The sequence below is a fragment of the Tauraco erythrolophus genome, chromosome 5 (genome assembly GCF_009769465.1).
Source record: "Tauraco erythrolophus isolate bTauEry1 chromosome 5, bTauEry1.pri, whole genome shotgun sequence".
NCBI lineage: Eukaryota > Metazoa > Chordata > Aves > Musophagiformes > Musophagidae > Tauraco > Tauraco erythrolophus.
This window is the reverse complement of record NC_141469.1, coordinates 69,036,204-69,054,088: the sequence shown is the minus strand read 5'-3', so window position 1 is coordinate 69,054,088 and position 17,885 is coordinate 69,036,204. Positions and strand designations below refer to the sequence as shown.

The 17,885-nt window shown below is 37.9% G+C and overlaps 1 protein-coding gene across 1 annotated transcript in view; it reads right to left on the bottom strand.

Annotated features, from left to right (window-relative positions):
• The window catches only part of PDGFC (platelet derived growth factor C), a 136,022-nt gene that overhangs the window by 55,778 nt on the left and 62,359 nt on the right, over positions 1-17,885 (bottom strand). Inside the window, exon 2 of the mRNA XM_086612208.1 lies at positions 32-227. Within this exon, the coding sequence (XP_086468334.1) occupies positions 32-227 (196 nt within the window). The remainder of the gene's footprint in view (positions 1-31; positions 228-17,885) is intronic.

The window sequence follows — 17,885 nt, the reverse complement described above, 5'->3', positions numbered from 1 at the left end:
CTTCAGATTTTTCTAAGTTAAAGTAACTTACTTGCAAATGTCATCTTCTGGGTCCTCAAGCCCAAATCTTTCATCAAAAGTAAGCTGTATCCATACATTTTCGTCTGCTGCTACCAATCTCCACACTAGTACAGTATTGCGTGGGTATGTGTGTGGGAACTTGGGGCTGTGAATACTTCCATTAGTAGTCACAGTAATTATCTTCTCATGTTGAGGATCCTGCACACCTATAGCAAAGAGAAAACAGATGCATCAATACTCATTTATTCTCCTTTAGAATTTCTAAAGGGTTTGCATAGTATGCACAGATAAAGACCCACTTGCTTGCTTTTCTTCATCTTGCAAGGAATTTCTGCTTGAAAAATCTATATAATAACAACTCAAAAGTGATAAGTATTACTTTGCTAGCAAAAAGTTATTCAGATCCAAGACTCAACTGCTGTTCAGAAAGCAGAATAGAAGTTCAAGTGGAGATAAGAGAACTGTGACTGCAAACACTTGAATACAAGACTGGATTCCTCCTCACAGAAGCCCAGCAGTCCAAGGGACTATATCATGCAGCCTGCCAATGATTTCAGTTCTTTATTACTAGAGAGTACATTGTGATCACATGAGGGTACAGGGAGAGATCTGCTCACACCTACCACCGAAGGGATGGTTTAAATTTGTCTCCTGTTAAATGTCCTACATTTATTGAGTCCAGTGATAAAGATTTTCATGGCTGTCTCCTTCCTGAGGGCTGTATCAGAACAAAGTTATCCCGAAACAGAAATGAAACTGGTATATGCTTGGGAAAGTTGGGAAAGTTGGCAAAGTCATCAAGTGTAAGAAATTAGGCATTTACTGATAAGCCTCAATTGAGAGCATTCCTCAAAATTCTTCACAGAATTTTGTTAGACTAAACACATGTAAAATTAAATTATTGTTTTACAAGGCAGCAGCAAATGCATTCAAAAGAAATAAGCTAACTGCATTTGGGTTTTAAAGCAGTAACACTGAAACTACTGAAAAGATCTCTTCAGGTTATGAATTCATAGCTGCAAGGAGTTACCAAAGGGAAAGGACACCTTCAGAGAGCAGCAGCTGTGCCTTTCAGAGCCCCAACAACTCTCTTCACAGTAACTCAAGAATCCTCATTCTCAAGTGCCCTATATTCACAGGAATTCACATTCAGCAGCTGGAATCAGCTCATATTGGGTATTTAGCTGCAAAAAAAAAAAGCAGGCACTGACCTAATCTGGATACATTTTAACATTGTGACATACAATGATGAGATCTCTAAACTACAAAATTTAATTCCATAAGCACGTTACATGAAAAAACCCTCCTTATTCTATACCACAAGACTTTTACTATCTGGCTTTTTCTAAAAGCCTGTACACAGTCAGGTTTGACATTTCACTCAGTAAATCATAGGAGTTCACAGAGTAACCTGCTAATAAATTTAGTAACAAAATAAGCTTGCAGTTTTGTACTGGGGAGTTATTAATATTATTTAGCTTTCAGCTATTTGTTGTCTCTTGCAGTTAAATATGTTATTTTGCTGAATGTTTTATAACCAGCATTATGACGAACATCCATTTGAAGCTATTAAGACACATATGCTTCAGTCTACAATGAAAACATACAACACAATTGTACTTTATTATAGCTACATGTAAGGCTGACAACTAAATGAATGTAGTGTAAGAAAAGGTGGTCATGGAAACAGCCTTGCTATTTTAAAAGAATTTATCTATACTTAAATACAATTTAAAGTTTGATGGACTTGTGCCTTCTACTTGTGGTATGAAAACGGTAAATTTTCTTGCAAGTGGAATTGCTGCTTGTATAAAACTGATGGAGTGTGGTCTTGCCAGTATCCACACACAGTTGCAGAGGACTGACTGTCTCGTGTACAAATGAGAGAGGATAGCATGCCATAATAAGAAAAAAAAAAAATAAAGACACAAAAACCAGATTCCAAGTTTAGACACTTCATTGGGTTTTTGTTAGCTGAGTCACAAGCATTCTTCTATAATGTATAGTATGTCAGCTGAGAGCTGCATGCTAAACACAGGAGCCAACAATAATAAAAATGACTTTCCCAGAGATTAGTACACCAGAGTGCTATTTCCAAAGTATGCAAAAGACCACCATTTCAGACAAAAATGTCAAAGCGCGGTGTCTGACGACACTATATTCAGTGGTTCATTTGATCTTTAAAAGCACACGCAGGATTACAAACCACATGATATTTCACAATATATTAAGAAAGTGTTTTATTTTGTATCATCAGGACAATGATAACAACAGCAACGCAAGTAAGAATTGTAAATAGTCCAGGCGTACCAAATGAGAAATCAATAAAAAAGGGCAAAGGAAAGAAAAGGCATGTGGAAATTCAGTGAACAAAAGTTGTGGCATCTCCAGTACCTTCAGCTCCTCCATTTCTAAAGGAAAAATATCTATTTACTTTAGCACACAACATTGTTCCATGAACATATCAAATTCCCATACACATCACTTGCTCCATTTCAAATATTTGCTCTCGCACAGTGGAATTTATTCTCTTACAAAAGAATTATTTTGAATGACTACAAAGGCAAGTAACTGCTGTCACTGGAGGATGAAGCTTGTTATTTGTCTTCAGATAAGCCACAATATTCCTTTTTATCCATTCTACATAAATTGTACCATTATGCCTCAAAAAGCTAGCCTTTTCCTACTGAATTCACGCATGTTCTGAAAATTTGAGTAAACTGTGTGAAGAGCACAGCTACCTGAACATGGCTAAGATGAGACTATAGTCTCTATTCTTTGTGGAATGACTTTGCAATTCCTGGCTTTATTTTAGGGATAAATGAGTCCGAGTTACACTTAAAAGGGAGTAATAAGTTCAGTCAGATTTATAGCGGTCAGCTATATAACTCCAAAGCTATATACATTGCTGTGATCTGTTTGCCTTTCTATTAACAACTATCCTCCTGACCCTCCCCCAAGAAAAAAAAAAGAAAAAAAAAGATTATTACTGTACAGACAGCACTGAACAATCCTGAAGAATCAGTTTAGGCAAGGACTGAGGTAGGCAAGGCACCATCTCAGCCAAGGGGCAACAACACTGTGCAAGGGAAATGGGGGCAGACAAGGACCAAAACGATGTATTTGCAACTTCAGTAAAAAGCTCCATCAAAAGACGGGTAACTGAGATCACCTGCAGGAGAAAGTCCTGGAAACAGGTCACACTAGATGGGAAAAAAGTCTAAGCTGAACCAGGGATATGACACAGTTATGTTTCTTAAGAAAGGACAGCACACCCTTAACAGAGCCTGAAGTTGAAGAATGAGTCGCCGCAGTTGTCTTTGATGTGGTACAAGATGCTATCACCAGATTTATATATCTATCTATGTAGAAAGTCTGCCCCTGAAAATTACAAGATTCCAGGCATTCTGGAAGCACGGCAGTGCCTAACCCTTCCGCCGACGTGGTAACGCAGATGAAAAACCACGGTATCACCAAACAGATCAGCAGATACCACTGTAAACTGAAATTAAACCCACCGACTAGACAAGCTCATTCCTGCCTACTTCAAAGTAGGTCTCTTCCCCCATGGGCACAACACATTTCACAAAGATCAGTTCTGACACTTTTTAAATATAGCAAATACCTCTTCTTAGTACATCGTAATCACCACATTTTAGCGAGGGTCATGGGCAAAACTCGGACAAACCAAATACAGCTCAGGAGACAGATGAGGAGGTGCAGAAGAAGAGAGAAGCACTGCGGGTGGAGTAATGGCCTCGGCACTGACTCACATAAAAGGCTGATTCCTTAAGAGTTCACACAGTACTGGTAAAATAAATTTTTAAAACTTTTTGCTAAACCTACCTTAATTTCACAACAGGACACGATAAGAGTACCACTAATCATGCACTGTGAATACATTATTTGGTTTATTTGATTCAATAGCCCTTACTTACGGAAATTAACTTTTGCGCCTTCAGAAACAGCATTAGCTCATGTGTGGCTACCACTGCTTTAAAAAATAAAAAAGCCAAACTGAAACATAAAAAAAAGTTTTGACTCTAAATCCATCTCTAAGGTCCCTTCCAGCCTATGCCATTCTATGATTAGAGCTTTTTCAGATATACAGTAAAGTTACAGTATATGTGAGTCCACTGCTTTAAAACTCTGAAACAAAAGATGACAGTGATTACTTGTTTGTTACCACAGAACTTCAGAGGGAAGCAGATTTTTTTAATTAAAGTAATCAAAAAGATTTCCTGACAACATCCCCATATAATTTTTACAACACTCCACATATGTACAGAAACCGAGACTTTGTAGAAGAAATTCTTTGAAATGTAACACAACATGCCATTTCTTCCTCTTTCACCAGACTTTCAAAAAGCGGTAAGCCTACTTTCAAAAGTAGTAACTCAAAGCATTACAGGGGTATCGCATTCTGTCCTCTTTCTCTGGCTCAGTTGCCCCCAGGCACTTCTTAGCTATTATCTGAATGTAACAGTCAAAATGAAATCAAACTTTTGCTGGGTACAAAGGAAAAACTGGAAAATAGTCTATTATTGGAAGAAAATTTAAGATTAATAGCTCTGTCTGATCTTGTTCATATGTAAAACATATCAGGGCAAAGCCACTCAAAAATCATACAAACGCTGCTTTTTAGGGGACCTCTAGAGACCTCCAGTCCCAGCTCCTGCTTGGGTTACAATTCCTGCTCACACCACCGCAGGTCACCCGTTTGAGAGTTAGCATTTCCTAGTCAACACTCAAACCCTCTCGCAGATGGAAACTCTGCAGTGCTTTGGGATAACCTGTTCCAGTGCAGTACTATCTCCCTAGGTAAGATGTTTTTCCTAATGTCTGATCTGAACCTCTCAAGATTCTATTTCTAGCTATGGGTTTTTCAGGGTTTGTTTCATTTTAACACTCCGTGCTCCTACCAGGAAGGGTTTAACTTGGTCACCCTTGCAACTGCTCTTCAGGCAATTGGAGGCCTATCAGACTGCCCCATAGCCTTCTCTTCCCCAGACTAAACAAGCCCAGCTTCCTCACCCTCCACTCACTGCCTGCCACCAACGAGATGCTGAGCCTTCAAGCCTGGCTGTCCACTCAATTTTCAACCTACCTAACGAGCAGTCTTGTTCTTCCCAACCATTGTGCCTCAAGTACCACAAGAAATGTTTTTGAAGCACACATGGGTTTTTTTCATCATCAACTTTTCAAGCAGTGAGAAAAGAAAACTTCATACAGGCTTGCTGTTGTTTCCTAAGATAGCTTTCCTAAGTGGTATGGTTTGTGGCTTTTCTGGGTTCAATCTCTGAGACACATCCAGCCTTCTGTGGATTTTCCATTTTAAGTTGCTTCTATGCTGTGATATAGCTACCTATTTGAAATCTTGACATGGTTCTTTAGGTATTAGTAAGAAATAACAGAGAGAAGTGCACATACCCATAGTACACACACATACGATATACACATATGACCTGTCAACTATTGCAGCATGATAAATTTAACTTCTAACTAGAAATCTGCTAATTTACACAGATACTTCTTACCTAAATGAGCAAATGTAAAAAATACAACATAGAAAGTATTATATGGATGTAAAGTAATGAAGTAGAAATATGTAGGAGAAAATAACATCTTGTTTAGATTACTCCTCCCTCCGACACATGCTTACCTCACACGCTTGAAAAGGCATGTAAAAAAATACCAGTTCACACAACTCAGGATGAATGTATAGAGGATTGTATTTGTCGTTTGTTTGGGTTTTTTTTAATCCTACAATTTAGCTATTCCTTTTTTCTTCAGTTACTACTTTGAGTTCAAACTTGTACTGTTACCTTGGGCACTGAGTATCATACACTAACTGCTGGCTAAAGGTCTTCATGCTGAAGCTATGTAAAGAACTTTATGTGAAGGACTGCACACAGATGAAGTGAACAGAGAAGCAAAAGCTTTCTAATTGATCTTCGGCAACCACCAGTTTTGGCAGTTGGCCCACCAGGGAAGGACAAAAGGAAGAAAAAGAAAACAAAAAAAAAGAAAGGAGAAAAATAAGACATAATTGGAGAACAGAGCATGGAACTGTAGCAACAAATTTCATAAAGTTTCCAAACAGCTGCATGACTTAATGTCTTGCAGAATATAATCATTACTAATCATACACTAATAAACCTTCTTCTTCTAATAAACCTTCAAATTTCATCAAGAAACAAAAAATGAGTTTATACTTTTACTTTACAAGTTTATACTTTATAACCTTCAAGTATTCTGCCAGAACTTCGCCTAGTACTCTGGCTTCTGCTGAAAGAAGAGGATGGCAATTAAACAGGAGGTTTTGTGCATGATAAATCTTCTTGCAATAAAAGTAACCTCTATTGAGATCTGTTTTCAAACCAAACTCTTTTGGAAGGCAGTCTTGGTCCTGAACTTCTGAATATCTTTTAAAACTAGGTAAATACTACATTTTAGCCAAGATAAAGAATTCCTTTTGCTAAATGTTAGATGAGGTAACGTTTTGGTGTTATCACATGCTCTAAGACCTAATTATTCTAGAGTGTTTCAATAAGCATTTATTCCAATATTCACAGGTAAAGTCTTGGCTGCACTGGAATCAATAAAGCTCCTGCTGACTTGAACATGAAAGGAATTCCATCTATATTAAATATATAAAGCTGTTGGAATAATTATTTTAAAATGGACTGATAATAATACAATCGGCTTTTTTCAGGCACGGGCCAACAACTATACTGAAATAAATAGGATTATTTATATGTTGTATATTCATAAAATAAATATACATTCCAGTCATTCGAAAATTAACAAAGAGCTCTGCAGTATGACAATCAGAAGTTAAACTTATAGCAATATTCTTCTTTTCTCTTACGGTTAAAACAAATGGCAAGGTGGTCCCACTGATAATATTTTTTCACATTTTTGCTTGCCTCAGTTTTTTTCCTAGTAACAATAACATACGATTAGTAACCATCACATAACATACACACTCAAGTCAAGGACTGCTTCCTATCTCTGTCCTCTTCCACTAAACTGCTAGCTTGAGTGACCTGAGTCATCTCAGACAGAAAAGGATCACTTCAGGAAAGAAAATTCTGGCCTCCTCCTTCAACCAAAACTGTTCAGATATTTAATGAATTAATCCAGAATCATGAGTTGTTCTGGAGGTGCAAACAAAGAGGCAAGGATATATCATTTCCCGCAGAAAGTGCTGTGGAAGTTTTATAGACATTGTATTATTGTTATCTCCAGTAACAACAGAATTATTTGTAAGTGCACTGCAACACAGAAACGCAAAAGTATTGATAACTGTAAAAGCACACATATTTAAAAGATTACAGACTGGATACAAAAGAATCTCCTGGCCAAATACAGGACGAATAAAACACTGAGCAGCTAATCTGATTCCACATCTGTACTTTGTAAGCAAGAATAAAACACATCAGGCTATCACTGAGCACAAACTTTTAATTGTTAATGTTGCTGTTGGAAGAAATATTCTTCAAGAGAAGAATAATTCCTATTCTCTATTTTTCATTAGTTGTGTATGATTTGGATAACATCTGACTCTCATCTATATGCCGTTACTGTATTAGATACAGTAGAAGCATCGTTCAAGGTTCACCAGCCAAGATGAATGAGAAAGACCTAAAAATACCTGTTGTACGCACAGCAAAAGAACAGCTGTTTATATACCTATTTTTCTTCACTTTAAAAGTCAGTTTCACCTCTGTGCCCAGCAATATCATGGATCAGATCCTCCTGGCGACTATACTAAGGCACATGGAAAATAAGAAGGTGAAAGGTGACAGTTAACATGGCTTCACTAAGGGCAAATCCTGCCTGACAAATAGTGGCTTTCTATGATGGGGTTACAGCATTGGTGGATATGGGAAGAACAACTGACACCATCTACCTGGACTTGTCTAAAGCATTTGATACTGTCTCACATGACATCCTTGACTCTGAATTGGAGAGACACCTATTTGATGGATGGACCACTCGATGGATAAGGAATTGGCTGGATGGTCACACTCAAAGAGTTGCGGTCAACGGTTCAATGTCCACGTGGAGGCCAGTGATGAGTGGTGTTCCTCAGGGGTCAGTACTGGGGCCAGTGCTATTTAACATCTTTGTTGGAGACGTGGACAGTGAGATCGAGTGCACCCTCAGCAAGTTTGCAGATGACACCAAGTTGTGTGGTGTTGTGGACATGCTGGAAGGAAGGGATGTCATCCAGAGGGACCTTGACAGGCTGCAGAGGTGGGCCTGTGAGAACCTCATGAAGTTCAACAAGGCCAAGTGCAAGGTCCCACATGTGGGTTGGGGCAATCCCAGGCATAAGTACAGGCTGGGTGCAGAACAGATTGAGAGCAACCCTGAGAAGCTCAACATGAGCTGGCAATGTGCACTGGCAGCCCAGAAAGCCAACTGTGTCCTGGGCTGTAACAAAAGAAGTGTGGCCAGCAGGTCAAGGGAGGTGATTCTGTCTCTCTACTCTGCTCTGGTGAGACCCCACCTGCAATACTGCATTCAGCTCTGGAGTTTCCAACACAAGGAGGACAAGGAGCTGCTGGAGCGAGTCCAGAGGAGGGCCACGAAGATGACCCGAGGGCTGGAGCACCTCTCCTATGAAGACAGGCTGAGAGAGTTGGGCTGTTCAGCCTGAAGAAGAGAAGGCCCCAGGGTGACCCGGGTGATCTTACTGCAGCCTTCCAGTACTTAAAGGGGGCCTACAGGAAAGCTGGAGAGGGACTTTTTACAAGGGTATGTAGTGATAAGACAAGGGGCAATGGCTCTAAACTGAAAGAGGCTAGATTTAGACTAGATCTAAGGAAGAAATTTTTCACAATTGAGGGTGGTGAGTCACTGGAACAGGTTGCCCAGAGAAGCTGCAGATGCTCCATCCCTGGAAGTGTTCAAGGCCAGGTTGGATGAGGCTTTGGGCAACCTGGTGTAGTGGAGGGTGTCCCCGCCCATGGCAGGGGGGTTGGAACTAGATGATCTTTGAGGTCTCTTCCAACCCTAACTATTCTATGATTCTATAAATGATTTACAATTCATTTACATTTACAATATGGTCTCTAAATGATGAAGTAGTACCTGCAACTGTGATGATTAAAAAAAGCCATAAGAAAATGTGTAACTACTCGAACTATTTTTTCTAGTTCCTAAGGGGGGAGAATTGGAGGGAGAAAAAGTGGAAAGGAGAGGAGAGAGAGGAGACAAAAAGGAAAAAAAAGGAAAACACCACCAGTCTGAGTGAGTCATTCCCCCTGCCTTTTCAAGGATTGGCAGACAGCAAACCGCTCCATGATCATTAGTATCAAGGGCAGACAACAGATACACTCAGCCTCAATACCTGATCTTCACCCACCCAACAGCATGGGATCCTCACGACTTCCTCATATTCCTACAACCAAATCTCTTCTTCCACTCCCTCATCTTCCTACAAGACCATGTCTCTTCATATTTTTCTTTTCAGCTATGTGGTAGAGCATCAGTCCGCTAGACAATATTTTTGATGTTTTCCGTATCCTATTCTCTCTTCCCCTGCGGAAGGGGGAGGTGTTTACATATTCAGCACTCACAATTCCTATACATAAGGATGTGAATAGATATTAAAAGCTGTCAAAGTGGAAACAGTATACAGCAATAGATTCATTTTCCAGGTGTATCTTGTGGAAGACCAGAACAGCAGGAGGTTCAGTCTTATTTAATAATGAACAGGTGAAATGAGTCACCCTCAATGATAATGAAGCTCAGAAAGAGATGGACTTTTGAAAGCTACTTTGCCAGGTTTTAATAAAAACATGATTAAAAGAGTCTAGAATAGGAGGAATTTCAAGTATCCTTGGAGAAGTACAACATACTATACATGAAAAATGTTACCAATAGAAAAAACACGCTGTAAGATTGAATGCTGAGAGAGACCAGGAAGCAAGAATAAACAGTAAACCAGGAAAAAGGTTGCCCAGCTGGAGATATTTACATCTAAGTTATTTATTTACTCTACAAAGAAAAAAAAACACATATTTTTTAAATCTTATGTGTTTGGGAGATTTGAGTGGAAAAAGTTAGTAAATATTTTCAAATATATAATTTTTCCAATTCTTCTGCTACTCAAAACAGGTTTTGGTTTGTTGTGTTTTTTTTTTCCCTACAGGAAACTGATTTAGCAAAGCTTTGAAAAAACTTAATTAAATTCTTAAAGGTAAACCAACATCTACAGAAATTATAACTAAAAATAGTATCTATAGCAACAGCAGAAACTCAAGTGAATGTGAAAAACATCACATATAAATGCTCAAACCCAGCACTTTCAATTTGTTTTCAATTTTATTACGACAGCACTTACAAGCTAAATCCAAAATTTGTTAGTACTAGAGACCACACACATGCCCACACAGTATCACTCAGTCTGTCTTGGAATACTGTACATACCGGCCGAGGTAGGAAGGAACAGGCAAATGGTGTGGTATTACTGTGATTTCCCAGACTGTGCATGGCATGAAGTAGTTAGAAGTGCAAGAAGATAACTTCAACAAAGCCATGAAGTGAACCTGAATCTCCTTTGATCTTAGTTAAAAGCATTAGTTTCAATGCCATCTCTTAAAACCTACTTGTATCTCATTTTCTAATACTGGCTATGGCTCCCTGTTTGCTTTTAAATGCATGTGATTCATGTCCTTTACAGAAAAATGCTTTAAAATCTGACCCATTTGAAAATTTCACTTCTTGATCTTAAGTCAGACTTTATTGAAAAGCAAGGCTTAATTTTACTATTCCTCTTTTCTTTACGGTTTCTTCAGTTTATGTCGTACAGCACTTGTCAAGAGTAGAAACTAGTAAACATTTGGGAAAAAGATTATCCATGGTCCATGTGGAAATTCAGTCTGAATAAACAGACTCCATGGACACGTTAAACTGCTACATCTCATTTTAGGAATTATTCAGAATGAAAAATATAATCCTGTCTTGATCATGTTTCAAGAGGGAAAGTAAAAAAAAAAAGATAAAAACACTATCCTTATCTTTAGAAATATCAGTCCTGAAATGCTTTGGTTTGCTTTTTCCATTGTTTTGCTATTTGTGTAGACTTTTTTTTTTAAATTCTTCACACAGTAGAGCTCTATAAAGATAGCAATTCAAACATTTATGAAGATCATCAGTCATATTTCAAGTTCTGAAAAGATAGCACTGTTCAAGACAATTTTGAAAGGCGTTACTGCTTAGCTATATGAAAATATAACTCTGGTTAACATTTTTAGTCAGAAAATTACAGTGATGAAGTTATGTAAGAGGAAACATAAAAGACAACAAAAAATTTAAGGGGTTTGTATGCTACAATTGAAGGTGTGACTGGAGCATATGTAGGGCTAGTTTAAACTATAGAGCAAGAGAAACTATAACAATGAACCCAATGTGGCACTCTGTTAACTGTCAAAACCGCAGAAGGTCCTAAGCAAACTACAAAGTTTGTGCCAAACTCTTGATACACAAAGAACATTGCTGCTGGGTACTCAAAAAGACAGCTTAAAGCTGCCTCAGACTTGCATTACATATACAGAAAATGTACCTCCAGCACATCCTCATATTAAAAAAGGCATGAGAAACAAGGAAAGTATTATAAAGAAATTATGTGGCATCTGTTCATTTATTTTCTGGAGTACACTACCCTTCCAAATTCAGAGACAAAAAAAATACATTTTTAACATCTATTAAAGCAAAAAATATTCTACCTGGTGTTAGCCAGCTAAAACAAAGCTTTTGGAAGAATATAATGCCTTCATCTCACTAAAATTCAATTCCTAGAAGATGATTTGGCAGAAAGTGGTCATGCAATATCAATACTGATCTGCAGAGATGAATGCAATGCAACTCTTATGGAACTGGAAGAACTTCAAGCAGACAGAACTCAGCACAAAATCCAAACCTGAAACATTCCTTTCTAGTATCTTTGCATGGAAGATTAAATCATGTAACTCTGTTCTGGAAAAGAACTTTTCTAGAGGATTCACATGTCTAGAAGCAATTGAGAAAGGAAGCACAAGCCTAGCTACAAAATACAGTCTGTCTTTCTGTAAGGAGAAAATGAAAAGATTTTGTACAGTATAAAATTTCCATATGGAAGAATACTACTTTTTACAACTCCTTCTGTTAACATGCACCTCTGATCCTGCTGGTTATTGAACTCGTGTACATGAACACCAAGGATATCTTTTATAGACAGACCACAATGACAGGCAATCAATATTTAAAATAACCTATGGTATTTTCCTAACAGAGGATAAAACTTCTAGCTTCAGTGAGAGAAATTTTCCCATTCTCTCAAACTTTAGATCGGTAAAAGACATGCCATTTTCAGTTAATTGCAAGTGGTATCAGCCTACCTGATCTTTCAGTCTTCATTCACACCAGTAACTTCATGGACGTCAGATGAACAATCTTCTCACATTTGTACACAATTTATCCTTAAAGGCATACTAAAGCAGCCATAAGAGACCTATGTTCCATGGCATCTGCAATACAGTAGCCTATTTTAAGAAAACTGCTTCCAAAAGACCCTTTTGCTAATCTAGTGGGTATTCCTTGAGGAGGACTAACAGCAAGGCTCCGAGGACCATCACGGTCACAATTTATGCCACCGAAAAGATTATACACAGTGTTGTGGTCTTCAGAAACCTACTGGTATACTCATTTAGGCTTCATTCCCCAGTGCTGCCATTGGTCACCTTATTTCATGTTAACTCTATGATTTTATTTATTCACATATAATTTATTACTTATTTCACATTTGAAGCTCAAGCTTTTATCACTAGATTGACCTTTTTTCTACCTACCTTTAATATCAAAATCTTCTTATAGAGTCATGGTTAACCCAAGATCAAGCCTTACATGGGATCATCTGAAAAAGCTCCACAGTTGTAAAACAAAAAGTGAGATTTGAAACTCTTAAGTCACTGCAATACCCCTATTTTCAGATGTTTCCCATTTGTCAAACTTTCTAAAACCACCCAAGGAAACTCTCTGTGGTGTTCCCAAGGGTCTTGGCAATGCTGTATAGAGATGTATTCCTTTAACGTAATTTGCTCAGTCACAGCATCACATCAAAAGCTAATGTTCAGTGTGAAATGCCAGGTATGCCGCTTTCCAGGACAGTCTTATCCTCCGTGCTACTCGGGATCATGTTGAAGTAACAGATCAGTATTCAGCAAGATCTGTCACTTTTTTTTAAACTTTAACCCTTGCCAAACCATCAATAACATTCTTCAGCACTCTTCAGATTCTTTGGAAAACACATATGGGCTAGGGAGGGTTGGGGGAAATCAACGCATTTTGCACAATTCCCCTACACTTCTGGAGAGCTAGTAAACAGTATAAAATGGAAATCAGACCCTTAGTCTTAGTAGCGCAGCTTGATGACTGCCCTGAGGGGACTGGTTTCAGTTTAGACAGCATGGCTTTGGTTTAAGACCCAATGGTAGAACAAACAGTGAGATACCGCAGTAGTGCTCCCTTGCCCAGTATGGATATTGGAAGCCCATCCGTCTCCAATAAATAAGAGCTACTTCACGGATCATTTATCCTAGGTCAACTGTATGCTAGGTCAGGATATTCGATGAAAACTACTTTCACATCTCCTCACACACTTTTTGGAAGGTGTTTTGGATGCATGTTATGCCTGAGTCTATATCCTCACTTGAACTCTTTGAGGTGGAAGGTGGAACTTAATTTCACAGGCACAAAACTGCATTTGTTAACTGTAGTTTGGACAAGTTGAATTCAAAGCTTACATCACGTCGCATGAGTCTCAAGGTAAAGAAGAAATTAAATCTATTTACTAAAACAGGTAAAATGAAAAGGATTTTGCCATAGTTATGCTTGGAATCACTATAGAATGACTTGAGTGTTAATCCTCATGCTGTAATTATAAAAGAGAATTATGTACTTTAAAATAGAAGAAAACTCTGGCAATTTCAATTAATTGAAACTATGCCTTACATTAAGGTACTGCATTTTTCCAGGTCACAGCAGCAGGTTACTATACAGAAGAGAACAGCTTTCACAAATAACCAAATCTTGATGCACACTTCCTTTATAATTTTATGGCTAAGAATTCCAGCATATTCCCAACACAAGGCATTTATCAATGGTTTCAACACTAGTAGGTGAAGCCAGTAATTCAATTGCAAAACAAACAAGATAGGAACATCAAGCCCTCAAGCTTGTGCTCTTATGTAAACTAGAATGAACAAAACAATTAATATATGTATAATCTAATCCAGTACCACAATCAATGGGGCATTTGAATCACTTGGTGACAAATGTTCTACAATAGCTAAACATGCATATCTCAAGCACATGATGGCTGAAGAAAAAAACTAAATTTTTTCATATCTAATCGGTTCCTTTCTGCAGAATTTCAGTAATATCAGTGTCTACAAACTTTGATGGTCCATAATTTTACTTAGTCCAAAATAGCATTGCATGAAAAAGAATTTTACATACACAGAATGTTTAAGACGAATCTGAAATTTGTTAATTAAGTGCTTATTGAAATTTCTAGCCAAGCTAGTCTTCTTATTTCTAGGCACTTCAGCTGAAGTCTATTTTATTGAAATCTTGCACTTTTTTTTTTTTAAAAAAAAAGGTCCAAAGTGCTATAGCAGCTGTCTGAAACTGAAGGCTTGAAGTTAAGATTTTAATATGCCACAGGTAAAGTATTATCTGCACATCAAAGCCTCACTGCTGTAAAGAAATATGAAATGCTGGATGCCAAATGTTGACTGCCTCCACAAAGAAGTCGAATAAGAGAGCAAAGATTCCTGAGTGAAAATCAACTGAGAAGCTGTTGGTTTTTTGGTGCTGTTGTTTTTTGGTTTTGTTTGTTTGTTTGTTTTTGGTTTTTTTTTTGGGGGGGTGTCTTGCTGTTGTTTTTATTGTGCTAGGGTTTTTTTAATACAGTATATTAATATTTTTAAAATGTTTCAGGAAATAAGTACAGTGAAAAGTCTTGGTCTTCTGCAAAAGCAGAAAAGTTAAATAATGTCCTTGGTAAACTTGTCTTGATGACTGGAGATTTTACTGTCTGAAGACTCCTTCCTAACTGACCACATTTGAAGGAAGCAATTGATTTGACTCTTGCTGGTTGCAATTTAAATTAACACAATTTGTTTGTGTAGTGATGGAATGATGAAGTTAGCTTCTGACAACACTATTCTCTCAGAAGACTACTGTAAAACATGGGCATTACATGTAATTTTCCTGAGGATGCTAAAAAAAAAAAATTCAAGCAAGGTTCAGAGTCAATTTCTAAATCCAGAGGTGTCTTAAGTTCATCTCACTTAGGTGTAGGTCTTCAACAAGCCTCAGGGCATTGAGAGGGTGAAGAGTAGAAAGAGGAGGAGGATTGGTATTTCATGATATTACCTATTTACATAGAACTAAATGTTACTGAAACAGTTGATTTCACTGCAAGTGTAATAGTTCCTCTGCAGTGAGAAAAGTTTTCAAAATAACCTTTAAGTTGAGGTGTCACTATTAAAAGAAGAAAGGATGGACCACAAGGGATGAAAAAAATATTTAATTTTGAAACAGGATTTCTCTTCTAATGCTAGTAAATATAGACTTGCTAGCAGATACACTTTCCTTCATATGGTACTAACTTTGATCATACACTGTTTTCAAATCCTGTTTCCACCGAGACACTATTTTAGAGAGAACTAGAGTTAGCTCTCTATTAAAAGTAATTAAACTGACACTTTATGGACTATGCTGCAGTAGGATACACATGCTTATATGCAACGAACTGACATTTATTATTATTATTAGATTCTACAAAGTGAAAAAAAATCCTTATGTACAGAACGTTCACCTGAAGTATTTAAACATTCTTGGATGCAGAGGAATTATGAGTTGCACTGCTGCAAAGACAAACCACATGCATTCATATAGAGGCACTTATTGAAGAACTGATGAAAAAATCTTTAAGGTCTTCCACCAATTAAGAATATCTGTTACTTCACAGTTCAGCAGAAGTAGCTCTGTGGTCTGTAAAGTCTTTCCAGATTTCACTCTGTGGTTTAACAAAAGAAAAGTTTTAATGGAATAGGATTTCATCTTAATCTTTTCAATTTTTATGGCATGTCTAATTACTGCTAAATGCTTTTCTGGAATTCACATCAAATCTACCTGCAAGATCCAAGGAGTTCACAGCACAAGTGAAAGTGAGAAAATAATTAAAAAGAATAACAACAAAATAAGTCATCATCTCATTTTGAAATTGGCCAAATCTGATGAATGTTAAAGTGATCACACACTCTCAGCTCATGGGAATGCAGATTTGCCTCTGGAAGATTCCTGTTTTCCCAAATTGGAAGAGGAGAGCAGAAACTGCTTCTGATATCTTTGAAGACCAGCTGCAGGCCTAAAACTAATAAAGATGAAAGTCTTTGTGCCCACTTCAGAAGAGATGGATGTGAAATATATCAAATATCAGAGGCATACATGAAATCAACAATGCTAACAGCCATGTTAAAATAAGTCCATACTATTAGAATTCATTACTAGCAAAAAAAAACAAGGGCAGAAATTAAAAACGTGGCCAGGTTCAGACTGGCACATTCCCCAGGATTTTTCAAGTTACAACCCATGAATATCCTCAGATCAGCATTAACCTGTCTAATCATTCCACTGTCTTAGTGTGGAAACGTAAAAAACATGCTGCAGTTCAGCAGGGACTTTGAGAGATGTTAAATGGACTGTAAGAGTGACAAAAAGAACAGATAAAGATCTCACTGCCAGAAGCCCAAGCACTTCCACTAATCAGGAGCAGAGAAAGTGTCCTCCTTGCTTCCTGTATATTAAATTTCCCATTTTCTCCACCGTTCTACCAGGGTTTAGTGCAGTTTTGTCAATTCCAACAGCAAGGCCCTTCCCCAGGGTGAGGGAGGCTAGTCCACCCTGGCACAGTGCTGTCGATGCCGCTTTCTCATTTCATCATTATTAGGGTCAAGCCGGGCATCAGTGTCACTAGGGGACTTTTGGTTTTAAAATAGTTCCCATCTCTTTGTGATACCATACATGCACACCATCAGGAAACCACTAATACTCTGGTCAGTATCTTCCTTTTCATATGCTGGTAAAAAGCAATTTCTTGAAGTTTGCTGGTCAAAATGGTGTAAGCAGAACACTCCATTTATATAGGTATTCATTCTCCCAAGCACAAAGCAAATCTTCTCTTCTGGGTGCAGCTTCCCTCAGCCACATCATAACCATCTAACATACTAAAAGAATGGTACTTAACTGTGAGATAAGAGACAGAAGAATGAACGTATACTGGGGCATTTCAGACATTCGCTGCACTGATAGAATTTCCTTTGGGAGACTTCCCACAGGACTGGAAGTTTCCACAAGGGTCTGCATTTGCACTTTGTCCAGTGTTGCTTATTATCCTTACTACTTCGGGAGACTGGTCTAGGAAAATGTTAGGCAAAAGCCCAATTGAAACAAAGTAACCTTTGTAAAGTAAAAATAGTATAGATTAATAAAGGGGCTGGAAGCACAGTTTCTTTCTTTATTTTGGCAATTTTTCACGTACAACTCCCTCCAACCCCCAACAGTTGGAAAATTGGGTTTCATTCCATTTTCTGGTACATCCTGCAGACGACAGTAAACCTGCTTTATCCATTTGCAAAATCGCTTGCTTTCCTTGCGATTGCTGCTAAAATTCAAGCTGATAACAAAAACACTCCCTCACTCGCAGACACATGTGCCATTTCCCCAGCACATACCCCTCAACCTTCTAACAGCCAGAGCAGGATGGGATCACTAGGGATAAGTCGGCAAAACCGGACAGCTAC